Raw genomic sequence first — 27,323 nt, 5'->3', positions numbered from 1 at the left:
AGGAGAAATACTGCGTCTTACCCTGTGAAATCACCCCACCGCTCTGGGCCTAGTCTCCACCAAGGTGATCCACCCACAGTACACCACCCCCAGGATTGTGATCAGTTAGCGTTTGCCCACTCCTGGCCACTAGGCAGTGTTCTAGTGGGTCATCCACAGGATTCTCCACACCACCAACAGTAAGGATTTGAAGCATTCAAACAGCCAGTACTTGTCGAATTAGTGACAACTACTGCTTTCACATGTGTCAAATACCCAGACTTTCTGGCACCAATTGGAACTAGACCGTTACAGCCCACTTCCAGGTCCCCACACACAAATGCTCACTAGTCCATGAAGCTACAGCTTTCCTGGGCAAGTGCATGACCTTAGCTTTCCTGGGCTGAGAAGGCAAGAAGAAGGCCAAACTACAAAAAGGCCAAAAAACAAGCAAAATTATTGCAGCACAGCCATTTTAGAACACTAGCCACGTTTAGTAGCCAAAAACAGTAAACACAAATGTGCACACCAAAAATAATGCAAATGGTACAAATTTATTTGCTGCCATTAGCTTGTCTTTAGGCACTGTTAGAGTTTTAGAAAAGTTGATGTCTGTGAAAGCACTTGGAAAACACAACCTTTGGTGAACACTTCTTAGTTCAGGCCTGAACCACAGAAAGGTTTGGTAAAATGGCAAGCAGCCGTACTTATTCTAAGGAGGGAGGAGGAATGTAGTGAGGTACAAAGAACTTAAAACACGAATACACCTACGAGTTATATAAAAAAAATACATTAAAGGCAGAGGTGATAATTCACAAGTCAAGTAAGTACTTCAAAACATTAAGGTAATATAAGATCACTTTGGAGTTTTCTTTGGATAATAAATCACAGCTCTAGTAACTTTAGAATAACATTGGTAGTAACAAATCATTTAGTAAAACCATCTAAAACAGATGCAAACTGTTCCAAACTTGTATAACTTTTAATAACATTATTCCAGCATGCCTTAATGAGTCCAACCCCATCTTATGTGTGTCTCCCGGTGTTCAGCTGGGCCACTGAGCCACCAGTGGCCAGGGGTGGAGCAGGAAAGGCAGGGTAAAAAGGTTCAGTATGGCAAAGTCCAGCAGGAGTCTATTTCAATATTTCAGGTAAGTAAAGTTAGTTTTACAAAGGCAAGGGAATCAGGGTATTCCCTTGTAGGATTGCCCCAAGTACCAGTGTCCTAAGGGAGGGTTGTAGTACAATGGGTGGTCCACCCCAACATAACACTATGGGAGACCTGGATGATTGCGAGATACAATTATCTGAAGACCCCAGGACGACACAGGGTCAAGCAAGCAACCCACAGGTAAGATGTACCAGCGGTAGGACAGTACTTTTAGTTGAAGAAAGAGTTGCTGCAGGACGGTTCCAGCCGTGAAGCGAAAGCAGACCCACTCACTGGTTTCTCAGGTTTTGGCAACAGATGAAAGGCACTTCAGTGGATCTGGCAATAGCTCTCGTGCAGACGGATGCCAGTTAGGGAGAATTTTCAGATTATGTGCCAATTCCCTTTAACCTTAGAGACCCTGAGCTCTTTTGCTAGAATCTCAGATCTTTTTGATTTTTAACCTCCTGAGTTAATAGTACTTTTTGCTACTCAAGTGTTTTTCTCGGACTTAGATTTTTAACTGCATAGTCTGGTAAATTCAATAGGTAACTGTTTCTTGCATAGTGACACACAGCACCCTCTGTGCAGTGCCACTGAGAAATCCGTTGGACTTCTCTTCATGTTTAAATACATTTTCTTGTGTGAACTACAGTTCCCAAGAATAGTTAAAATAGCTTTTAATCGTACTTACCTTTTCCTTTTGTGGGTCCAGCACACACTACCCTATCTGGATTGCTGGGTGGTTACATAGTAATTCCTTATGCCACTTTTCATGCAACTTTTTGTTACTTTAACTAAACTTGAATGGCTGGTGGCAGTGGTTCCTTTTTACAACCTTTGCGCAGGGTACTAGCAGGCTGATTTCTCAGCTGCAGTACAGCGCCTATGAGTGACCAGTTTTCCAACTTGGCCCACGTATTCTTTTCTCGCCATTTCTGGGTTGTTTGTCCCTTCATGGCTTTACTCTGTTTAATCTAGGTTTGAGTTCTTTGTGTGTTTTGCCTTTGGTGGGCATGAGCCGTGAAGCCCGCCAAAGGCTCCAGTGTGCGTGGGAAGGCAGAAGTGAGGGAGGAGCCTGAAACTTCACTGGCCTTTGTTTGTAGGCATGTCTGACCGAAACCAGTTCCAACTGGCCGGGTGGCTGTCCTAGAGGACGACCCCCCCTGTGTGATTGACAGCTGTCGGGCTGTGAATCAATGGGACATTGCATAAACGGGGAGGCTTTTGGGACTACACGCAGAGTCAACCACTGGAACATCATACTCGAAGAAGGGGACGAGCAGAGACACCAGCAGCACCTGCCAGGGCGCTAGTGTAGCCTTGAAGCTGTGCTGATCCTTTTTTCTTTTTGACACAGAAGATCCGTGCAGGACGACTTCCTCCCTTGGGCTGGTGGGTCCAATTAGCCTTGAGACACGCTTCATTTTGGCTCATCCCCTGACTTACTGCGACAGCCAGACCGCCCCTTGCTGTAAAATGCAGGGAGGGAATGGCGAGGTTGTGCTGTAGTTCCTGATAAAAACTCATAACCTGGAAGCCGCTTACAAGTGGACCACGGGAACCGAAAAGGACAAGGAAGAAAATGCGGCTGAGGGGATTGCCACCAAACAGAGAGCATGCTGTGTAACCAGAGCCTGCCGTTATCCTTCCTTCCAATCGACCTGGGGATCCGGAAACAGACAATCCCTGACAGAGCCAAAGCTTGGTGAGACCCACTAGACTTCAGAAGACCAACATTTTGAGCCATCACACGTCGTGGTGTGACCATGCGGAGCTGCAATACCCCAATACCCTGGGACCTCAAGCCATTGTGCAGTCTTCTGAATCGTGCTGAAACTTTGTGGGCATCCTGCTGGACCTCCAAAGACATGAATCGAGTTCAATATAAAAGTCCCCTCATCAGAGTGCTGGACATTACAAATAACGAGAATCCTTCCAGCGATATTCAGTCTTCTTCTGGCTCTTGAAAAGGGCACCAAAACCAGAGCTGCATCTAGCCACAAAGAGAAATCTTGCCTGCTGCCTTCTCCATTGATCCCGGCTACCAAATCCCTTCCAAAGTCCTGTCTTCCATCTTCATGACAAAGTAATCCACTGACTGGGTTTTTTGGCTGCAGATCCCGAAGTCTTCCTGCTGCACCTCTTCTTCTGTGCTGAGGTACTGTGTTGGCTGGGGTATCTACTTACCTTAAGCCTGCGAGATTTCTGTAAAACTTTTGGGATTTTTTTTTGTGATTGGAGTCCTCTCATCCAGTTCACCTAGGCCCACTGCTGGACTTCTCGTAGGGGGTCTTCTCAGAAGACCCTGGACCCTATCTAACTTTAAAGTGAATTACTTGCTTGCTTGAACAGTCTTCCACAGGAACCCAATCTTTGGCCTGAAACAGAAGCCTGACTCACCGTGCCTACAGCTGGCTCCTAGACCACTAGGGTCCCTCTTCTAGCTCTGAGTGAACTCATGCAGTAGACTAGGGAAGGACTTGATAAGTAAAGGATTCTGTCTTGAAAAGTATAGCAAATGTTTAAAACTACTTACTTGTGAAAGAGTTGGTTGGTAACTGTCACTCAGTGAACAGTCACTAAAGTTCTTACTTACCTTCAATGTGTGTTGTGCCATTCTGAAAAGTATATATAAGGTTATATACTCACCTGTAAATTGGTTGCGCCTCTTTCCCAAAAGTAATGCTGTTGGCTTCACTAAGTATTTCTTTCAGAGAATAGGTTTATACGTTCCCCAACTGGGTCTTGCTTCCCCTAACTTGCTGCATAGTCAATTTAGAATGAGTCTGCCTTAGGTTTTACCTACCTAGAATAACATTGAATCATTCAATAACATTTAGAACAGGGTTTTGCTTTCCCTGGTCTGTTTTATACAGATTCCAACAGTCTTAGACCTATACAAATCTTTAAGTTGCTGATAGTTCCTTTAAAAAGTATACAGGTTTTACCTACCTTGTATTAGCTGTGTGCCATCCTACAATAAGTTAGTTATTGCTTACCTCAGTCTTTGTTCCACTGATCTGAAAAGCAACTGTAATAGTATATTACAACATTATGTTTTACCTGCCTAGAATAGCTGTGCGTCATTCATGAAATGTGTTCTTTAAGTGTAGCTGACATTGGTCTGCCTGGTGCATCCTAAATTAGTGTAAAGAGTTCTTGCTCATCTTAGACTGTGTTCCACTGAGCTGAAAAGCAACTGGAATTGTATATTACACAAAAAAGGTCTTACTCACCTAGTATAACTGCGTGTTAACATACATGTAGTTCTAGGTATATACTGTTACTTGAAGGAGTGTTCCACTATTCAGAAAAAGTATCCTGGTAACAAGGTTGGTTGATTATGTGATTCTGAGTGTCACTGCATAACAGACAGGGTCTACTACCCTTGGATTACTACCCTTGGATTACTGACTGTATTAAATAAGTATGTTTAACTTGGTGTTCCTCCCCAATAATAGCTGATTGCATTCTGAATGTGTTATAGGTTAACCCAACCTCGACTTCTTTTCTTAATGTAATACTTTGGGTTAAGTCCCTAAATTATTTTAAAAACAAATTATAATTGTGTTTATATATAATGTGATAGAAATTATTTACCCAAGATTCATCTTGGCCTACTTGTATTTAAATAAACCATTTACTTAGGGGTCCCCCATAGAGTACCCCATAAGGACAAAGCTGTTTCCGATCAGCAGGAGGAGGAGGGGAAGAAGCCAAAAAAGGGAAAGAGGATGGGACTACAGATAAAACATCCTCCTATAAGGGCCACACAATGTTTTAAAAAGATTGTGTCACATGAGCATGGAAAGGGTAGTGGACTCATCATCCCAGGCATGAGAGTGGCTGCTCTAACCCTCCCTACATTCACAGATACAGTGGATCATGTGTGACCTGTGCAGCAAGGGACCACGTGAAGGGGGACCCCAAATGGAAGGGTAAGACTTTACGGGTGCTCTTTGTGAATCTGGCTTTTTTCTTATGAAGACGAGATCATCACAGGGGTGTCCTTCTATTTAGATACCTTGCCCAATGGTGAGTTGGTTTCCTTGGAATCTAGCAATGCTAGAGCATCTGCTCCAATACCTGTTCAATCCCAAAACTATTTTCTTAAGGGTAGTATACTGGTCGCAGGTGTAAGTGCCTCTACTATTAGGAACACCGGGCCCTGTGCAAATGTGGTAGATTCAATTGAGGTACACCCCGAGGCTCTTGCAGAGCTCCTTTGAGGACTACTCGCTTGACGGTAGGGCCAGCTCTCACATTCACAGTACTGCCCGTAATTGTGAAGTGGATAGGGCATCTGCCAGTGAGAGGAGAAGGGTTCCTAGAAGAGTTCCGTCAGAAATCAAGACTTAGGTCTTGAGATGTATATAATAATTGGCTCAAGTGAAGATTGTACATGTACAAAGCTTACAAGGACTTTGCACAAGCATTACACAGGTGCTCACTATCACTCAAATAGAAAAATGCAACAAACAACATAGGTTTAATTTTGTAGCAGTTATTTTGACAACATGTCGGAACAATTAAAATGACAGGATCTGCTGAAATTACTGTTCATGTTTTAGGGTACAGCACTTCAAAAATTGGTTTACTTCTTTTGTGCCATCAGTAGATTTGACACAGTACTTACAGGATACTCTGTCTTCGCTGTCTGCTGGCTGAGAATTTCCTGGGCTTTTTCCTTGAATTCTTGCAACCATTCACTATACACCTGAGATCAAAGGAGAAGAATGAAAGTATTTATATGCCAATTACAACCAATTTACAGGTTACGAAAGCATTCATCTATGGTCTACAAAAGCTACAATGTATGATATAGCTACAAAGCCGTTACTGAACTTCGCTGGAAAATTTAAAGAAATGAAAAAAATTAAGCAATACGAATCCCTAAACATAATCAAAAAACTAAAATAATCACGCCAACCAAGCATTTGAAGAAGCACTTTAAAAAAGGATATATTTTTAGATTTTTACAAACCAAGTATCAAAAGAAGTTCAAATCCAACGATTTTCAATCCTAAAAGGGCATTTAAGTTTGAATTTAAAAATAAATTAATTTTTCTAAAATCAGTATAAGAGATTGAGGCCCAACAATTGGGTCCTTTTACCCTCACACATTATCTTACCACACAAAAAGGATGCACTTCATTGCAATATAACCCTCAACGTCACAGACTAGAATTGGGTGTTAAACACTCGTTGTTAGGCAAGATTGTATGCAGTACCTTTTGGGTGCACTACAATAACCTTGACCTCCTGGCAATAGGGACCCAACTTTTGGTATAAGTCTCAACTACACAGGTTGGTAGTGTGGCTGAGCAGCCAGGCTTATCTCAAGCGGGGTCCATGTGAGCAGTAATGTGACAGAGTTTCACAGTAGCAGTTATTCAAATGAACACTTACACTCAAGGTTTCTTGATAAAACAATTAGTTTATTTCACAGTCAGTTGTAGAAGCCTTCTTGAGAAGGGAGCATTATATGTAACAATTAAAATACACTTCAAAACACACTCTTAGTTTCTCTAAATCAGATGATAGCCATTGGAGATGACACACAGACACTTCCAAAAACAAAGATGTGATGGCTGGAAGGTTTAGAATGAATCTTAACCACTGGCATTGCTCTGAGCAACCCTCCAGACGACTGTTCTTCGCCTGCCAAGCCATTACAGAAGGGGAAAAACCATATGCAAATCAGGGGGGAACCACGCATGTAGGCTGAGTGAATCCGGTATCGGGTGGAGCACTAGATCCTCCGACTGGGTCAGGCGATCCGCAAGCCAAGGCAACCAGTGAGGTGGACAGATGGTTGGATCCAGGAGATCTGAGTACCACGTTCTCATCGCCCAATCCGAGGCAATCAAGATTATGATTGCTCCAAATCTATTCAACCTCCTGAGAACCCAAGGGATGATGGGTATCGGGGGAAGGCATAGTGGCGAGGGAAGCTCCAATCCACCAGAAACGTGTCCCCCAGTGCGCCGCTTGCTAGGACCTCCCTCAAGCAAAACTGTTTCCACTTCCCGTTGGACTTTGCGATGAACATGTCCACTGCGGAGGTGCAACAGAGAGCGATGACCTCCTCTAGGACTTCCTGGCGCACTTTCCCCTCGTGAGACAGTGCACTGCCTGCTCAGAGCATCCGCCAAGGTGCTCTCTGCCTCTGCCAGATGAGACCAAGATTTCGTTCTCTCGTAACCAGAACCACAGCTGAATTGTCTCTGTACAGAGTGGGCAGGAGTGCACACCGGCCTGCTTGTTGAGGTAGTATACGGCCACCGTGTTGTCCGTCAGGATGAGGACACGCTTCCCTCTGAGAAACGGGGTGTAAGCCCTCAGGGATAACCTGATGGCCCCCCACCCCAGCCTGTTGATGTGCCACCTGGCTTCTAATGGAGACGCATCCGTGACCACTCGGGCCAAGGAGGCCAGAAGGGTTCCACCGCTAAAAGATAGCTGCGCATGTTCCACCAGCCGAGTTTGCAGACTATCTGGCTGGACACTGAAAGGTGATCCATGAGCGCTCGCAGATACTGAGACCAATGGCTCCTCAGGAGCCACCGGAGGGATCTCATACGGAGCCTGACCTCTAGGCACAAAAAAATACAGGAGGCCATGAGACCCAAGGGGCGTAGGAAGGAAGCCGCTGGAAGGGTGATGTGGTTCTGAAACAAATGCACCATCTGGGCTAGGCTGCAGACTCTCCTCGGGAGGAAAAGCCTTCCCTACCAGTTTCTAGGAATGCTCAGATGAACTGCAGCTTCTGAACTGGTGCCAAGGGATTTCGTCAAGTTGAGCGAGAAGCCCAGCCTTTTCAGTAGGAGGCAGGTGTTCTCTAGTTGAGAAAAAGCCTGCCTGCCGACTTCCCTCGGACTAGCCAGTCATCCAGGTACGGATGCCTGGCTGCCGTAGCCCACGGTAAGACACTCGTTCGACTGCTTTTTGTTCAAACCCCAGCCCCATCCTACTCTCACCCCTACTGGCAAACTACCAACAACACCTACTACAAAGACACATGTGCCTGCATTTGTACTACGCATAAGCGGCTACACATGAGGCAACCAACATTAATTCACACATGTGTGCCTATCCCTCACCTCATACACTCTGAGCGAATGCCATGATTATTTGAACATGGTATGCCGACCTCCCTGTTTATGCTGATAGGTTATGGCGATATACTTCCAACACGCTGCCACACATTACTAGCCTGCATATACCACTGCTAGCCTATGCCCTATACAGCCTGTGTCCACTATGCCTGAATTTGAGCGTATATTAAATTGAATAAGTATATTCATGTACTGCATAGTTGTTGCCTATGCTCCTTACTTGCAAAACTGCTGATACTTATCTGTCTAGTATATTCATGTACTGCATTACCACGTGGTGTCCAGCCTCATTCATGCGCAACATGCATCACTATGTATAGCTTATTTATGCACCGCTTCTATATAGGGCGGAGACTTATAAGTGTCCTACCCGTTCAATGTTGCCCAGCTTACTGCGGTTGGATTTAGCCGATTAGTATAACTGTAGCACTATCCTACTTTAAGGTTTTTAGCATACCTAATGGTAGCCGGATCTCCCCCGCTAGATTGCCATCATTCACTCAAGTACATTATCGGAAATTAGTTTATTTTAGACTAATTATAACAGCCATTGCCTTGAGCCCACCTTAAATTAGTTTAACATATTCTATGCCTCACACTACCTCATACCTTGGTACTAGTAACTAAAATACTGTTTCCATTTCCAAGCGTAACTTTGGTCCACTTTTCAACAGTTCCTTCACCTAAAAATGCACACACTAAGGAATCTACGACCTTCCTTACTATCTTAATAGCTATTGCCTATTTAGTGATAATACTGATAGATCACCTCGACCATAACAACCAGAACGTCACTATGGCCATACCCCTTACTAACATGAGTACACAACGGCCATCAATACCCATCACACAAGGACCTCTACAGAATGCCCAACCTCGCTCCACCACTGATAGAAATGGAAGACTCCATTCAAGACTAACTAAACTCCATGAACCACTAGCTAGAACCCTTGCTACTAATAACAAAAGATCTAACCCTACCCTTCCTACTTGTATTACCAAAACTAAATGCCGGCCTACAATTACTGCCACTAACCACCATACCTCTAAAATCCAAACTGCAATAGGCTCCCCAATACTAGCCTCAGCTAACCCCAGTCTCAAGGGCGCTTTAATAAATGCAAGATCTCTGGTCGTACATGCAATTGAGATAGCAGATATCATACAATCAGAACACCTCGACTTCCTAGAAATCACTGAATCCTGGCTACATGCCGCTGCAGGACCAGCCCTTTCTCTGGATACTCCCAACGGATATACCATCTTAAGATCAGACAGGGTTGAAACTCGGGGAGGAGGTATTGCACTTATAGCAAGAGACAACCTACCGATTAGACTAGTGCCCTCCCTGGATATCGAATCATGTGAGAACCGGACAGCCAAGCTTAATATAAACAGCTCCCAGACTCTCACTATCCATCTGATATACAGACCCCCAGGCCTGATCGGAACGTATGAGGACGAATATTGTATCCAATAACCTAAAAAACTCATCTGAAGTCCTACTATTACGGGACCTGAACCTAGGCTACAATGACCCTAAAGAGACATGCAGTAAGTGTGGCCAATATCCTAATGGAACAAGGTTTTTCCCAAAGAGTGCTCCAACCCTCACATAATAAAAGGAAGAACACTGGACTGGGTAGCAGACCACAATTGCAAGGTCTTATCTCCTCCATATCCCCTCAGATATGGACGGATCACTAGCTCATAACCTTTACCTTAGACACCGAAAAACCCATCTCTGTGCCGGTATCGCCAGCTTCACCTATTCCTACCCGGAATAAAAAGAATATTACCTGCAATAACTTACTACCTCTTATCCTCCCTACACTCAATCCCAGAAAACCTGGTACCCGACGCAAGGATCTTGGTCAAGGAATATAATATGATCACTTCCCTAGACTCAATAGCACCACTTAAACTAAGACAAAGAAAACCTAAGGCCCATCTTAACTCCTGTGACACACCTTACTTAAAAACACTACTTACCAAAAAAAGGCAATGTGAGATATCTTGGAGATCACAACCGTCCAAGGAAAATAAAACCAATCTCAGCACCATCACAGCCCTATATAAAAAGGAAATACTCCTAGGTAAACGTGAAACCTATAATGCTAGAATATCTGAAGCTAACTCGAGTATGAAGGAACTCTTAGTTATCCTCAAAGAATTAGAAGCTCCCATCCCAGTGCCAGACAATTGTATTAAGGATAAACTTTGGTGCTCGAACATAAAGCAAGCACTAGCTAATAAAGTGACGACTTTGGAAGTAAAAATTGCTATAAAAAAAGCCTCATTAACCAGCTGCACACCGACCAAAAATCACCGAAGAACCTTCTAATAACACCACCAAACCTTCCCGCTTTAAGTTCTCCAATGTCACCGTAATTGAAATGGAAAAGATCATATCACTCAAACCCTCCAATTGTCAGGGTGACCAATGCCCTGCTCAACTCAAGGATGCAGCCAAGAGACCTGGCCCCCTTTATTACAAAACTCATCAATGCCTCATTCTCTTCAGGTTGGAAGGGATTTTACTTGAAGGAATCCTGGGTGCTCCCTTTATTGAAAAAACAGACTCTAGACCCTTTGATACCTACTAACTAACTACCTACCACTACACTGCCATTTCTTTTGAAAATCATAGATAAAATGTCCTACTCCCAAATACAAAAGCATCTGGACTCCAACTCTCTACTAGGAGCAAGGCAATCAGGTTTTCGACCCCAGCACGGGACCGATACAGCATTAATAGACCTGAAGGCCCAAATTGATGAACTCAGGGATAAAGGGGAATCAGCCCTTCTTCTCCTGGACCTATCGGCCGATTTTGACTTGGTCGACTACCGGGTCCTATGCAGTCAACTGGATTCTGCGGCATACTTCTCAGCAGAAGCCATAGCGTGGATACAATCTTTTCTAAGTAATCGAACAATGAGAGTCTTCTCACCTATGGCAGCTGCTGACCCTATTCCTATCACTTGCGGAGGGCCCCAAGGATCTTGCCTCTCACCTACCCTATACAACATCTTCACTAAGCCCCTTTTCGATGATCTGGATCATCTGGGTATCACCTACGTTAACTATGCAGATGATACTCAGATCCTCCTACCTCTCACGGGGGATTATGACAAGGATTTGGCCTTGGTGAATAGGGTATATCTCATCATTCAGGCATGGATGGCCACCCATGGCTATGCCTGAATGATGACAAGACAGATGATCCTGGGGACCCCCTCTACCCTAAAAAAACAGAGTCCCGAATACTCGGCCTTTAACATAGACCATAATATTATTACCGCTGCTAAGGAGGTAAAAATACTGGGGTTCTACCTGGACTCTACTCTCTCCTTCAACAAACAGGTTAACGCCATGGCCTCGGCATAAACCTGCAAACTGATTAGAGCAGGCAAAGCTTTCCTGTCGAATACTAGTTGTATCACCCTGGCCAGAGCACTCATTTTATCAAAGCTCGACTATTGTAATGCCTTGTACATAGGGGCCAACAAACAAATCATTAAGAAAATCCAATTTCTGCAAAACAATGCTCTTAGAGCAGCACTGGGTATTGCAAGGAGTGAACATATCTCCGAGACGAGAAGAACTAATAATTGGCTGTCCACATACGATAAAATCAAACTTAAAGTCGCCTCCCTCACATAGACATGCCTGAACAATGCGGCAACCCGTTACCTGTCAGACAGACTAACTACAAAACCTGCAATAAGAACAACCAGACTCTCTAATATGAATTGCCTCTTGGTCCTTAGATTCAAGTTATCTAGAGTTGGAGGTAGCAGTTTCCAGGTTAAGGCAGCCCAATTGTGGAACTCGCTACCCACCTCACTAAGAATAGATCAAATTTACCAAAATTTCCGTCGGAGCATAATAAACTGGCTCAAAGACGCTGGCCTATGACACCTTAGACTAACTGGCCTACCTTCCTTACATACTCTAGCCACCAGCGACTTCTATGATTTGTCTCCTGCATATCATATACTACCACTCCATGAAGCATGACTCCCTCAAGTTCTATATGTGCCTGCCTGCTGCCTGTAGTATGAATCGCATATGACAATGCATTACTTACCGTAAAAGCATTTCTGATGGTTGTATCTGCTTAGATTCACATGCTGTGCATAGGTCCGACATCCAGTGGTCACTGCGGAGTATTGCATTTTGTTTTTCGTAGTCGAAAAGGGGACGTTGACAAGGCGTGTCTGTAACACTATCCCTATAGTGACGTGCGTTGTACCCATAATCCCTCATGCGTCGAGGTCCCTCTGTTTGTATTTTTCTGCCCTGAGGGAGCCTTCTAGACGTGAGTGAGTACAGAAAAGAGAGAGATATAGAAAAGCATGTCTATGTTCCTTCCATCCGAGCGGGGAGGAAGGGTGGGCGCATGTGAATCTAAGCAGATACAAACATCAGAAATGCTTTTACGGTAAGTAATGCATTGTCTTCTGATGTTTGTTAATCTGCTTAGAATCACATGCTGTGCATAGACTAGCGAGCAGTACCCGGAGTTGGAGGTGGGTTGTGAGAAGGAACAGTAGAGAAAAGATGTCTTAATACTGCTTGTCCCACCTGGGAATCAGATCTAGAGTGGGCAGCTAGACAGTAGTGTTTTGTAAAGGTGTGTACAGAACTCCAGGTTGCCGCTTTGCAGATGGACTCAAGGGGAACATTTGCAATGAATGCTATGGGTGCCCCAGTGCCTCGAGTAGAGTGTGCTCTTGGCTTGAAGGATAGTTCTCTCTTAGCAAGAGAGAAACAGAGAGTGATGCATGTACAATCCATCTAGATATAGTGGATTTTGAAACTGCATCTCCTTCTCTTCCTGCTGCCACCGAGACAAAGAACTGATTAGTCTTTCTCAGTGGACTAGTTCTTTCCATGTAAAACATGACAGCTCTGCGTACATCAAGTGTATGCAGGCTTTTTTCTCCTAGATTTGAAGGATTTTGAAAGAACGTTGGTAGTTCTATAGACTGGTTGACATGGAATTTGGAGATGAATTTCGGTGCGAACCTTGGGTGTGTGCGTAGAACCACTTTATCTTTGTGAACTGTTACAAAGGGGTCTAAAACCGAAAGGGCCTGTAGTTCACATACTCTCCTAATGGAGGTAATAGCGATTAGGAAAGCAGTCTCAAGAGTGAGATCTTTAAGAGTTGCCTTGTGCATGAGTTCAAAGGGTGACCCCATGAGCCTGGTGAGTACCACATTTAGATCCCAGCCAGGAGCTGGGTTTGCTATTTAGGGTGTATTCTCTTTACCCCTTCCATGAAGGCTTTGATTACTGGGATCTTCCACCACGATACTTTGAGTTGTGAAGTGGTTTAAGCCGAAAGCGCTGCCAGGTGTACTTTAATAGAATTGAATAATAGACCAGAGTCCAGTAAATGGGTCAGGTACAGAATAATTTGTGTGGGAGAGCAGTCAACGGGGTTGATACTCTTCCCTCTACACCAGATGACAAATCTTTTCCATTTGCTAGAATAGCAGTGAAGAGTGTTAGGCTTTCTGGCCTCTCTGAGGATGTCCATGCACCTCTGTGGAAGTTGTAAATGTCCAAATTCTATGACCTTAGGAGCCAGGCTGCTAAGTTCATGGTCTGAGGGCATGGGTGCAGTGTCCTGCCCCTGTCTTGTGACACCATGTTGTACGGGCAGGGCAGTTTCACTGGAGGAGATAGAGACATCTTCAACAAGTGAGCGAACCATGGCTGTCGGGCCCACATAGGGGCCACCAGTATCATGGTAACTTGTTCCTGGTGCATCTTGTGCACTATCTTGTTGAGAAGGGTTTCGGGGGGGAAAAGCGTAAACAAATTTCCCTGACCATGGAATCGATAGGCCGTTCCCCTTGGACTGGTTCTGGGGGTACCTGGAGGCGTAATCTTGGCATTGAGAGTTTTCCAGAGTTGCAAACAGGTCTATTTCTGGGAAACCCCACTGTGTGAAGACGTCGAAGACGATGTCTTCTTGTAACCACCATTCGTACTCTACGGGCAGTGGGAAGTCTCTGCTGAGTTTGTCTGCTAGCAGATTGAGTTCCCCTGGTACATGTTGTGATAGTAGGAACATGTTGTGTTTAAGAGCCCACTTCCAGATGTTCTGGGACAGCTTGGACAGTCCTGGAGAGTGAGTGCCCCCTTGCTTGTTGAGGTAGTACATGGCTGTGGTGCTGTCTGTGAGGACCATCACTGTCTTTCCTTGTAGGTGTTCCTGAAAGGCTTTCAGTGCTTTGAACACCGCTAGTAGTTCCAGCAGGTTTATATGCTTGGATGCTAAGCTCGGAGTCCACGCTCCGTGATCAGTCTGATGGGATAGGTGAGCCCCCCATCCTGTAAGGGATGCGTCTGTGGTTAGAGTGGCTTCCACTGCGGGTGTGGCAAAAGTTTTCCCTAATAACAGGTTTTCTTTTGTCCACCACCGTAGCGAGAGAACCAAGGCCTGCAAGACCACCACTAGATCGTCCCATTGTCCGCTGGCCTGACACCACTAGCTGTTGAGCCACTCTTGCATTGGGCGCATGCGCAGACGCGCGTGAGGTACCAAATAAATACATGACGCCATCATTCCTAGCAAGCGCATTGCTTTGCGTACCGTCACCTCTCGACCTGCCACATAATGGGGGATCTGAAACAGCATGTTTTGGACCCTCTCGTTGGAGGGGAAGACGAGGCCGTCCTTTGTTCGAATTAGAGCCCCTAGGAATAGTTTGATTTGGCTGGGGTCTAAGCTGGACTTCTTTGCGATGGAGAAGCCCAGTTGGAACAAAAGGTCTACGGTCTTTTGGGTGTTGGAGAAGCAGGTTTCGTAAGAATCCCCTGTTATGAGCCAGTCGTCGAGGTAAGGGTATACCGGGATGGATAACCTGCGCAGGTGGGCCGCTGCCACTGCCAGTACCTTCGTGAATACCCTTGGTGCAGATGCTATCCCGAAGGGTAGTACTCTGAACTGGTAGTGTTTGTTCTCTATCTTGAACCTGAGGTATTTTCTGTGCGCTGGCAACATTAAAATATGAAAGTATGCATCTTTCATGTCCAGTGTTGTCATGTAATCCCCCTGTGATAACAGTGGGATTACTTCCTGCAAGGTCACCATACGAAACTTTTGGGGTTTGACAAACTTGTTCGCTGGGCGCAGATCTAATACAGGGCGCATGGTTAAGTCCTTTTTGGGTACAAGGAAGTACACTGAATAAATACCTTCTGTTACCTGAGATAGGGGGACAGCCTCTATAGCTTCTTTTTTCAGTAGCTCTTCTACTTCTTGTAGAAGAATGGTGAGGTGTTCCGGTGTCATGCGTCGGTTCCGTAGGGGTCTGTACTTCGGGGAACCGTTGAATTCGATGCAGTATCCTTGGGCTATGGTGGATAATACCCAGCGGTCTGACGATATTCCCTCCCATGCTGAAAGGAACGATGTTAGCCGGCCCCCGACCGGTGATGCATGGGAGGGGACCCGAATCTTCGGGTCATTTGTTGGTATTGGGCGTGGAACCTTTGGGGCTGGAGCCGCGACCTCTTCCCCTGCCACGGCGTTGGCCTCTTTGACTGAACTGGGTGTTGTTACCCTGGTTAGAGGGCCAGTTGGTAGCAGAGTAAAATTGCTGTTGGGTTTGCTGCTGGCGTTGGCCACGAAAGGAGCGTCTATTGCCATAGCCGCGTCTGTTAGGGGGCCTAGAAATTTGGTCAAGAGTTTTGATGGTATCAAACTCTTTCTTCGCATGTTCTAGGGCCTCATCAACTGCTTTCCCAAACAGATGTGTTTCTTCTAAGGGCTTATTTATCAGGGAAGCCTGGGTTTCCGGCTTAAATCCCGAATTGCGCAGCCAGACATGGCGTTTGAGAAGTGTTCCCTGAACCAGGGAACGGCCAGCCGTCTCTGCGGCATCTAAGGAGTTCTTTACGATGCCCTGGTTTACAAGAGTTCCCTCTGAGATTGTAGCTAACAGGCGTGAACGCAGGGGTTCTGGTGCGTCCTCTGCTTCGCTGTGCAGCTTGCTCCACTGTGCATCTGCGTAGCTAGCTAGTAGGGAATTGTTATTTGCAATCCTAGTTGAAAAGGCGGCGGACGTCGCGATTCTCTTCCCAAGTGCGTAGAGCTTTTTGCCCTCTTTGTCAGGTGGTGCCTCACTAGTGGATAGTGGTACCCCTGCTTTTTTCCTTGTATTAGTAACTACGAGGGAGTCCGGAATAGAATGGCCTCTGATGTACAACGGGTCAGAGGGCGAAGGGCTGAAAAGCTTTTCTATCCGAGGGTTGACCCCTTGACTAAGGCAGGATTGGAAAGGGAAGGAGTTATTCTTCTCTTTATAGAAGCCAGGAGCGGAATAGACTGACTAACAGGGGCTTTTTCTTTAATAACTTTCTCTACAAAGTCTATGTCAGGAAGAGTCTCCCCTGTGTCTATTTCAAAATGTGCTGCTGCCTTGCGCAATAGTGCATTAAGTGAAGGTTGGTCATCTATGGGAGAGGTGTTTCCAATAGGTGAATCCTTGGGAGGAGAAGGGTGAAAGACATCAGGGTCTGAGTGCACTGATGGGGATTGCCAAGGCTGTATCTTCTTCGAAAGCTCCTGCACTAGTGTAAGGATCTTCTGCAAACCCTTCTTCCTCATGTTCTTCCTCTCCACCCAAACACTCATCATCCTCCTGGAGGTATTGCTCCTCTTCCGTGAGGTCATATACGTCTGTAGAAGGGGGAAACAGCCTAGGAATTTTGACCCTAGGGTCATCCTGGGGCCATTCCCTTAGTCTTTTGGGTGTGGGTGGGTTTTGGTTTCCCAAAAACCTTTCCATTTTCTCCATACAAGAATGGAGTCTTTCAAGGGTCTCATGGGGGACCCCTGAATAGTCTAGAGGGGGGAAATCAGTGTTTTCACCTTCAAAATGCTTCGAACGCTCCCACAACGTCGAAGAAAGGTTTCCGTTGCCATCTGAAAAGCCCTCAGGTAGTTCCGAAGTGCCCTTAGATGAAAGGGGCAGTTCCTGGCTACTCTTATGCTTTTTCTGCGCTTCTATAGCTTTTTGTGCGGTATTCGACATTTGTTTCGTCGTCCGCTTACGTGTCTTCGGAAACAATTCTCGCCAGGCTCTCGACAATGAGTTTGTCAGTAGAGGACTCTGGTGTCGACGTTGCCTGCGTTACGCGTTGTTCCTCGACGGCCGCTCTATGGAGCGTTACGTCGGATGATTTTGGGGTAGCGCCCGAGTTTGATGAAAGCCCAATCGCTGGTCGCGGCTGCGTTTGCAGGTGGGGCTTGAGACCCTTACGGTCTGAGGTAGACGCCGGAGTGCCCTGTGTCCCCCTTCGGCGCTGATGGATCCTTCGTCTTCGACGAAGAAGAGCCGTGGGTTGTGTGCTTAGGCCTATGGGGTCTGTGTGCGTCCTTGTCGCCGGGGTGTTCATCCCCATGAGCAGGGCGTGAGCCGAGCCCGTCGGGGCCGGGGACGGACGCCAAGGAGCGCGAGCGCTCCTTCTGGGGGTTAATGACTTCCGTAACGGACGTCGAGTTATCACCCTCCTTGTCACTTTCTGTAACAGCGGCAGCGGGTGAGGAAACTGACTTCGACATAGCGTAGTCCGCCCACCTCTTAACTTTGCGTTCTTTAAGAGTTCTTGGTTTCAAGAGCTTACAAGGTGCGCAGCTGTCCTCCTTATGATCGAGGGGCAAGCAACGATTACAGAGCTTGTGTTTGTCCTTCCAAGTGTATTTGCCCCTACAGCGTGGGCAAAACTTAAAAGGTGTCCTCTCCATAGCTGAGGCAATAATAACTGGTGATAACAACCCCAAGGGAAAGATGGGGGAGAAAGAAAGACATTCTCAAAGAGAAGATAAAAGTTCGAACCCCCACTCTCCCTACTGTATGTTGGCCGGCGAGGCCAGGCCACGTGTTCGGCAGCGCCGAAGGATCTCCTCCGTCTCTTCCCCTCCGTCAAAAACTTGCTCGGCGGAGAAACAGCTTCACAGCTAACGTCGAGGGGAGGGATCTTTAACAATATAATAAGTATAATTAAGGACCGAGGTCCGTAGTAAGTATTTGCAATGTCTCTCTAGGAGCTCCGCGTAAGGCGACCAGAAGCTGGGCGGAAAAAAACAATCTGAGGGACCTCGACGCGTGAGGGATTATGGGTACAACGCACGTCACTATAGGGATAGTGTTACAGACAGGCCTTGTCGACGTCCCCTTTTCGACTACGAAAAACAAAATGCAATACTCCGCAGTGACCACTGGATGTCGGACCTATGCACAGCATGTGATTCTAAGCAGATTAACAAACATCAGAAATGTATATATCATGTATGTACATAATTTGCCTGTGTGTATATAACTTGCCCATGTGTAACCTAATTGCATTAGGTAAATGTACATTTGAGTGATCTTATGCAATGCACCCATATACCCACGGGTCTGGTGCGCAATACAAGTAATAAAACAAACAAATGCACGGATTCCGGATGTCCCGAGGTGAGCCGCAACTATCGCCATGAGCTTGGTGAAGACCCTTGGTGCAGAGGTCAACCCAAAGGGAAGCACTTTGAACTGACAGTGCTTGCCCCCTATGAGGAACCTTAAGAACTTCCTGTGCTTTTGGTGTATCAGCACATGGAAATAAGCATCTATTGACACTAGCCAGTCCTGAAGTTCGATAGCGTGGAGAAGCTATCTCAATGTCACCATCCTGAATTTGTCTTTCCTCAGGAACTTGTTCCAGGATGGGACGGAGACCTCCTCCCTTCTTGGGCACCAGAAAATACTAGGAGTACCAACCTGACCCTCTGATCGGGAGGTACCTCTTCCACGGCACCCTTTGACAACAGAGCACCTGTATCGATTGGATTGGGTGTCTGGAGGCCTCTTTAGAAAAGGCAAAACAACCCCACCAAATCAACTGCAGGACCCAAGCATCAGAAGTTATCTCCTACCGCTGGGGCCAATGCTCTGGCAAACATCCACCAACAGGTGCATTGTGGGAGGGGAAAATCAAAGGTGCTTAGAGGGTATGGGTGTCCCTGCCGCTGTTGACGCTTGTTGGTCGCTAGAGGTCTGTCTGCCACTTCAAGGACGTGAGAAGCGGCTGTGCCATTGCCTGGCTTGCGGGACCTGCGCCTTCCTGCCATAGGGTAGACAAAGATAAAGGCAGACTTGGCCGGCTGCGCCGCTAGGTCCAGTGTTTTAGCAGCCAACTTCTTGGATTCCTTAAACTTCTCCAAGGACACGTCTGCTTGCTGACAGAAAAGCATGTGCCCTTCAAAAGGGCATATCCAACCTTCGGAGAGAAGCCAAGAGGTTTTTAGGTAGGCTTGGCGTCTCATTAATACTGCTGAACCCATTGCTCTGCCAACACAGTCCGCTACATACAGGCCCGTTTGCAAGGACTGCTTGGCTACCTCCTTCCCATCCTCCACCAGCTGTAAAAATCTATCCTTTATGGCAGGGACATATTCAGCAGCATGTTCCACAGCCTTCCATAAGCCAAAGGAGTACTTGGCGAAACCACAGGCTATGTTGTTGGCTTTGCGCGCCCCATGCTGTCAGAACTGAACACCTTTACGGCCAATGCGTCCAATTTCTTTCCCGCTCTGTCCGTAGGCAGATTGGAAGTGGATGCTGCTAGTCTGCTGTAAATAGTGGCAGCCTGTATAACCAACCCTTCTGGGGAAGGGTGTGTGGCGAGGAATGAAGGGTCTCCTATTGCCGGTCTATACTTCCCTGCAAAGTTGGCATTCACAGGGGAATAGTACAAGGATGCTGCCATAAGGACGCTAAAGGGTCCACAATGGCTGGGTTGAATGGCATATTATGCTTAACTGAGGGACCCTCAACCAAAAGGACAGTGAGCTCATACTCCTGAAGAGGTGTGGTGGACGCCTTCAACCCAAGGTTGTCAACAACCCTGTGATCCAGATCCCTGAACTGGATATTTGCATGTGTATAGGGCTGTTATTATTGTAACTCAAGATCCATGGAAATATCCAGATCAATAAATTAGCCTGGTCATCGAAGAAATTGACGCCGCTGGCTCCCCTGTAAACGTAGCTGACTAGATCGGGGTCATTGCTGCTAAATATTCATTGCATCGAGTCGAACAAACTTGATCTCGGCAGTGGTACAAATGAACCGTCGCCGACTGACAGCGCAGAGGGCTTGAGAATAGGCTTTGAAGCCAAAGCTTTCTGTGCCGAAAGAGCCTTTGGCATTGAGTGACGCTCTGATGACCGATGGGTATCATGGGCCTCGGCCTTAAGGCGACTTATGCCTGGTAAGCGTGACACCCAAATGTGTTTTTGATGTCGACAGTGCGGCTGGCTTGGGAGTACTGAGCGCCGCTTTTGCTGCCAAAGCTTGCTGGTTGGGTGCCGGTGCCACACCTACAGCAGCTTGTTGCCTAGACATTTAAAGCATGGAAGTTTTAAAGCTTTTCTACTCTTCACGAGTGGTCGGCCCCGCCGAGGGCTTACCTCGTTCCAATGACTAGCTGGACTTCCCTCGATAGCGGTGGTGCCATTTCTTCTTCTGTGAAGACGAGGGATGGCTGTTGGAGTGCGACTGTTTTAGTCTTCTTGTGATGTTGTTCCATCCCTTTGTCGGGTGCGAGTTCCTCAGTCTCGGCATCCGAAGACCGGACAAGGGACCGCGCCAAAGTTTTGGCGACTGGGCGGCCCAAAATCTGTTTTCCAGCCTTCTCACAAAGGGACTTCGGAAGGATCTTTGAGCATGCCGCGCAGGCCTCTGTGTCGTGACCAACACCTAGGCAACACAGACACACATGGGGGTCGGTCATGGACATTTTGTCCTCGTAATTGTAGCATCGGTTGAAGCCTGAAACCCTGTGAGATGACATTGTGTCCAGGTTGTCTGAGAAAAAGTACAACTAGGTACAAAAATGTGTTGGGTAAACGCGAGTCGTCTTCCCGATGCAGCGCGCAAGCGCACGGATAAAAGGAACTGAAACATGGGGCATACTGACATGCTATATATACACGATGCCAGACTTCCGGAGCTGACGATCGAGAGCCGAGCAAGACGAATCGAAGGCCGAGTCGAGGTTCACTACGCCCCATGTCAAAATGTTTCCAAACAGCAGAGCTGGATAAAGGATATCTAGCAAAATGTGGAATCTTCGGGAGAAAAGCAAGCCATTGGAGTCGGATAAGGAGTTACCATGTAGCCCCCGCAGCACTCCACATAAGGTGGTATGTGCTGGATCCAAAAAGGAAAAAGTTAAGACAAAAGTTGTCTTACTATTCATGGGAAATGTAGTTCACACAAGAAAATGTATTTAAACATTTAGAGAAGTCCAAGGGACTCCTTAGTGGCACTGCACAAAGGGTGCAGTGTGTCAATATATAAAAAGCAGATGCCTATGGAGTTTCCCAGACTCATCAAATCATAAGGAACACAACATCTTTGTCAGAGGGAAAAGGCATGAGTGGTTGAGAAAAGGCTCACTCATTCAGGAGGTTGACAAATCAAAAAGCTCTCAGATTCCAACAAAGGGTTGGGGGTCTCCAAGGTTAAAGGGAATTAGCATAGAAACTGTAAATTCTCCCTAACAGGAGGCTATTGTGAAGATGCCTGGCAGCTTGCCCAGTTATTGCACTGGATGTCCTTTTCTGCATTTAATACATGCAGTAGCACAGAAAAATGCATATAAAGCTCAGCTAACCCTTGGAGCCAGAGATCCGAAAGTGTCTAGAGAACTTCAGGTCAAGGCAAATAAGACTATAAAGTGTCAATCTGACTAATGGCTGCAAGAGATCTATCTTACCTGGAGTCACAAAGTGGGACAGGTGGCTGATAACAGGAGTAAGATTTAACTGTTTGATGCTAAGGGCAAATAAGGTGAGTTGGGCTGGCTTTCCAGATACCCCAGGCGGTCCTTTATGCGGGTAATCTGTGGAAGAGATTTTGCATTTGGTACTGTTTTGTCCAGCCTACCAGCATATCACACAGGCTACAATCCTTCTTGTCCTTAGACATTTTAATTTTACACAATGCCGCCCAGCTTTATTTTATTTTGGCAGATTCTCGCTCCGTATGCAGCTTGGGCCTTGTTACATTTTTTAAAGAGGGGCAATCTCTGTCAGGAAAGCTGCGATCTGTAACAAGTCGTGAAATGTTAAGTGATTGGACATGGACTCATTTGTTTCTATTTTTTGACCAGAACCGAAGTTTGTTTAGAAAGTGGTCTAATGTATATCAATTTGAGAGTGGAATTCCTGGTCTATTGTGTATGTGAAGTATAGCCACTATAGGGGTACATCTGGCATAATTTGTATAATCTATAGGATGTTGTATTTTATGGATTGTATTTCATGTGATTTATATCTGTTCTGTATGGCTTTTATGACCATTGGTCGAAATAAAGTGGAATGATGATGCATTCATGTCTAATTTGAATTATTGTGTGCTTCACTGTGTGCACTCATTGTGGACTCTTTCCCCCCCTCACCCCCCACACACTTGATTGGATTTTGGCTACCCTCGCAGAGTTCCCCTGTTCACTATAACTAGAGTAGCCTCCTAAAATCTGGCCTCTGTTCTAGATTCCAGAAATCAATCTTGGCAAGCAGTACCCATGACACTATCTGGCCACACACATCCCACTCACTGTTACAAACACTATCTATATGTTGTTTTGCAAAGGTAGCGGGCGCCCCTCTCTCGAAAGAACAGACTTGATAACCTGTTCAGTGGTTATTAACCACTTGAGAGTTCGCAGCCACTGCTTTTACTCACTGTGCCTTTCACAGATGGGAAATAGCCATTTGCATATCAGTCTTTGTCCTGCCCAGGGGCAGTCCAGCACCGAAATGCAATGGCAATTCCAACCTGAACGAGAGTACCACCAGCAACCCCATACACGTGTTTCACCCTTGTTGGGGATCATCAGTGAGGTGAAGCTGATGCCTCTCTAAGCACAGTGAGAGGGAGACCACGTCTGGTTGCCCCCAGGAGACCTAGGGTTACCAATGCCAGGTTCCTTGAAAAATAGTTTTGCAAAGGTGGCGGGCGCCCCTCTCTCGAAATAACAGACTTGATAACCTGTTCAGTGGTTATTAACCACTTGAGAGTTCGCAGCCACTGCTTTTACTCACTGTGCCTTTCACAGATGGGAAATATCCATTTGCATATCAGTCTTTGTCCTGCCCAGGGGCAGTCGAGCACCGAAATGCAATGGCAATTCCAACCTGAACGAGAGTACCACCAGCAACCCCATACACATGTTTCACCCTTGTTGGGGATCATCAGTGAGGTGAAGCTGATGCCTCTCTAAGCACAGTGAGAGGGAGACCACATCTGGTTGCCCCCAGGAGACCTAGGGTTACCAATCCCATTTCGGTGCTGGACTGATTTGCAAATGGATATTTCCCATCTGTGAAAGGCACAGTGAGAAAAAGCAGTGGCTGCGAACTCTCAAGTGGTTAATAACCACTGAACAGGTTATCACGCCTTGTTCTATCGAGAGAGGGGCGCCCGCTACCTTTGCAAACCAAATTTCAAGGAACCTGGGATTGGTAACCCTGGGTCTCCTGGGGGCAACCAGACGTGGTCTCCCTCTCACTGTGCTTAGAGAGGCATCAGCTTCACCTCACTGATGATCCCCAACAAGGGTGAAACACGTGTATGGGGTTGCTGGTGGTACTCTCGTTCAGGTTGGAATTGCCATTGCATTTCGGTGCTGGACTGCCCCTGGGCAGGACAAAGACTGATATGCAAATGGATATTTCCTATCCTTGAAAGGCACAGTGAGAAAAGCAGTGGCTGCGAACTCTCAAGTGGTTAGTAACCACTGAACAGGTTATCACGCCTTGTTCTATCGAGAGAGGGGCGCCCGCTACCTTTGCAAACTATCTATATGTTGGTTTCATTTCTGAATTTACATAGAGGGTCCCACTATGAACATCCCCAGTGTATACCAGACAATAGCCCATAATAGTCATGTGAAGGCTGCCTCCAACCAGTAGAGCCTACCTCGATGGTGTGGCTTCTATAGAGAAGTGTACTTGGTGTAACACAACCATGAGGAACTTTAGGTTTCACAAGGGCAATTGTGAGTTTTTGCACCGCTGATCAAGCATTAGATGCAGTCTTATGGGGCAAGTTTGGTAAAAAAGGTAGGGTACATACAAAATGAGCAGGAAACCCCTTACAGTAGTAGGATGGAACTTATTTCACCTACACTTTTGGCACCAGCAGAGCATGGGTGCAGGGAACTTTGGACAAACACAGGAAGACTGAGCACAGAGAAGTTGCACGTCAATTACCCATTACCGGTCCTCACTAACAAATTTCATGTGTACCAACTGAAAGGACTCTTTGATGACAGACAGTGCGAGGTTCAAGTAAGAATTTAATTTGTATTAAATTGGGTCTAAGAGGGGAGAAGTAAGTATTTAATGCAAAACCGTGAATACAGTGACAAAAAAAAGCACACACTTGAGCGGTAGATCATAAATGCATCTTCATTTCCCGGGACCAACAGAGTACTTGTCTGAAAAAAATGAGCACTTGTTCTTGTGTCAATGAACATTTACTTAAATCTCTTCAATGTATTTATGAATATCTTTCTAGCAGCGATTACCACAACCATGGCGCTTGGAATATGCTCAAATGTCAGTGACTAGTTCTACAGGAATAACACTTAAAAATTCATAACGAAGGATCAAATGAACCTTCAAACTCCAGACCTAGAAAAACAGGGAATTACTCAGAATAGATCAATCTGCTCCTTGCTATTTTCTCGAGAGCCACTTGTCTGACATCTTAGACCTCCCCTTTACCTCATGCATCCCAAATGGAGAATACATTCATATGACATGCATTACTTACCGTAATAGCATTTCTGATGATTGTATTTGCTTAGATTCACATGCTGTGCATATAGTCCGACATCCAGTGGTAACCGCAGAGTATTCCATCTTGTCTTTCGGGGACCGAAAGGGGACGTCGGCATAGGCGTGTCTGTAACACTATCCCTATCGTGACGTGTAGTGTACCCAAAATCCCTCACGCGCCAAGGTCCCTCCGATTGTATTTCTTCTGCCATAAGGGAGCCCAAGGCTATTGTGAGTGAGTACATGAAGAAGAGAGAAGTAGTAAGACGTCTATGATCCTTCCACCCGAGCGGGGAGGTAGGGAAGGCGCATGTGAATCTAAGCAGATACAATCATCAGAAATGCTATAACGGTAAGTAATGCATGTATTCTAATGCTTGTTGATCTGCTTAGAATCACACGTTGTGCATAGACTAGCGAGCAGTACCCGGAGTTGGAGGTGGGTTGTGAGAAGTAACAGTAGAGAAAAGATGTCTTAGTACCGCTTGTCCCACCTGAGAATTAGACCTAGAATGAGTGTCTAGGCAATATTGTTTTGTAAAGGTGTGTACAGAACTCCAGGTTGCCGCTTTGCAAATGGACTCTAGGGGAACATTTGCAATGAATGCCATGGATGCCCCAGTGCCTCGAGTAGAGTGTACTCTAGGCTTGAAGGGCAGTTCTCTCTTAGCAAGAGTGTAACATAGTGTGATGCATTTGACAATCCACCTTGTGATAGCCGACTTAGAGACAGGATCTCCTTCTCTACCAGCTGCCACTGAAACAAAAAATTGGTTTGTTTTCCTCAGTGGTTTAGTTATTTCCAGGTAGAACATGACTGCCCTGCGCACATCTAGCTTCTTTCGGCCATGCTAGTGGGATTCTGGAAAAAGGTAGGTAGTTCAATCGACTGGTTCACATGGAACTTCGATATGAATTTAGGCGCAAATCTGGGATGCGTGCGTAGAACTACCTTATCCCTGTGGACTGTAACAAAGGGGTCTAGAACAGAAAGAGCCTGTAGTTCGCTAACCCTTCTGATAGGAGCGATAGCCACTAGAAAGGCTGTCTTATAAGTTAGGTCTTTTAGACTTGCTTTATGCATAGGCTCAAAGGGAGCTCCCATGAGCCTGGTCAAAACCACATTAGGTCCCACCCAGGAGCTGGGTGAGAAATAGGAGGATAAATCCTTCTAACCCCTTCCATAAAGGTTTTAATTACCAGTATTTTCCACCACAGCACTTTTTGTTGTGATGTGGTGTAGGCCGACAATGCAGCCAGGTGAACCTTTAGGGAATTGAAGACCAACCCAGTGTCCAACAGATGGGTTAGGTACAGCACAATGTGTGTGGGTGAGAAATCGATGGGATTGACACTCTTGGAATTAGACCAAAGAACAAAACGTTTCCATTTGCTGGCATAGCAATGACGTGTTTTCGGTTTCCTAGCTTCCCTGAGTATGTCCATGCACCTCTGAGGGAGCTGCAGGTGTCCAAACTATGACCTCAGGAGCCAAGCTGCTAAGTTCAGAGTTTGTGGGCATTGGTGTAGGGTCTCCCCCCTGTCTCGAGACAACATGTTGTACGGGCAGGGTAGTTTCACTGGTGGAGAGAGGGACATTTCCATCAGATGAGCGAACGAGGGTTGGCGGGCCCACATGGGGGCCACCTGTATCATGGTAACTGGTATCTTGTGCACTATTTTGTTGAGAAGGGGAGTCCGGGGGGGGGGGGGAGCGTAGACAAATTTCCCTGACCATGTTATCCATAGACCGTTCCCCTTGGAGCGGTTCTGGGAGTACCTGGAGGCGTAGTCTTGACATTGGGCATTCTCCTGAGTTGCGAACAAGTCTATCTCTGGGAAGCCCCATTCTGTGAAGACGTTGGCTACAATGTCTTTGTGTAGACGCCATTTGTATTCTTTGTGAAGAGGAATATCTCTGCTGAGTACGTCTACCAGAAATTGAGTTCCCCTGGAACATGCTGGGACAACAAAAACATCTTGTGTTTGAGAGTCCATATCCAAATGTTTTGGGACAGCTTGGATAGCCCTGGAGAGCGAGTGCTCCCCTGTTTGTTCAGGTAATACATTGCTGTAGTGCTGTCTGCTAGAACCAGCACTGTTTTCCCTTGTATTTGAACCTGAAAGGCCTTCAAATGCTTTGAACATCGCTAATAGCTCCAGTAAATTTATATATTGGATGCAACCTGAGGGGAGCACACTCCATGTGCTGTCT

At 46.2% G+C, this 27,323-nt stretch overlaps 1 protein-coding gene across 10 annotated transcripts in view; it reads right to left on the bottom strand.

Annotated features, from left to right (window-relative positions):
• Positions 1 to 27,323, bottom strand: part of RRBP1 (ribosome binding protein 1) — a 441,849-nt gene that overhangs the window by 94,025 nt on the left and 320,501 nt on the right. For all 10 annotated transcript variants that reach the window (XM_069607556.1, XM_069607549.1, XM_069607553.1 and 7 more), the window contains one exon: positions 5,769 to 5,849. In XM_069607556.1, coding sequence (XP_069463657.1) covers positions 5,769 to 5,849 — 81 coding nt within the window. The remainder of the gene's footprint in view (positions 1 to 5,768; positions 5,850 to 27,323) is intronic.

The sequence above is a fragment of the Ambystoma mexicanum genome, chromosome 4q, assembly GCF_040938575.1.
Source record: "Ambystoma mexicanum isolate Mex_15411 chromosome 4q, UKY_AmexF1_1, whole genome shotgun sequence".
Taxonomy (NCBI): Eukaryota; Metazoa; Chordata; class Amphibia; order Caudata; family Ambystomatidae; genus Ambystoma; species Ambystoma mexicanum.
The sequence above is the reverse complement of the archived record's forward strand: the minus strand, read 5'-3'. Positions and strand labels throughout refer to the sequence as shown.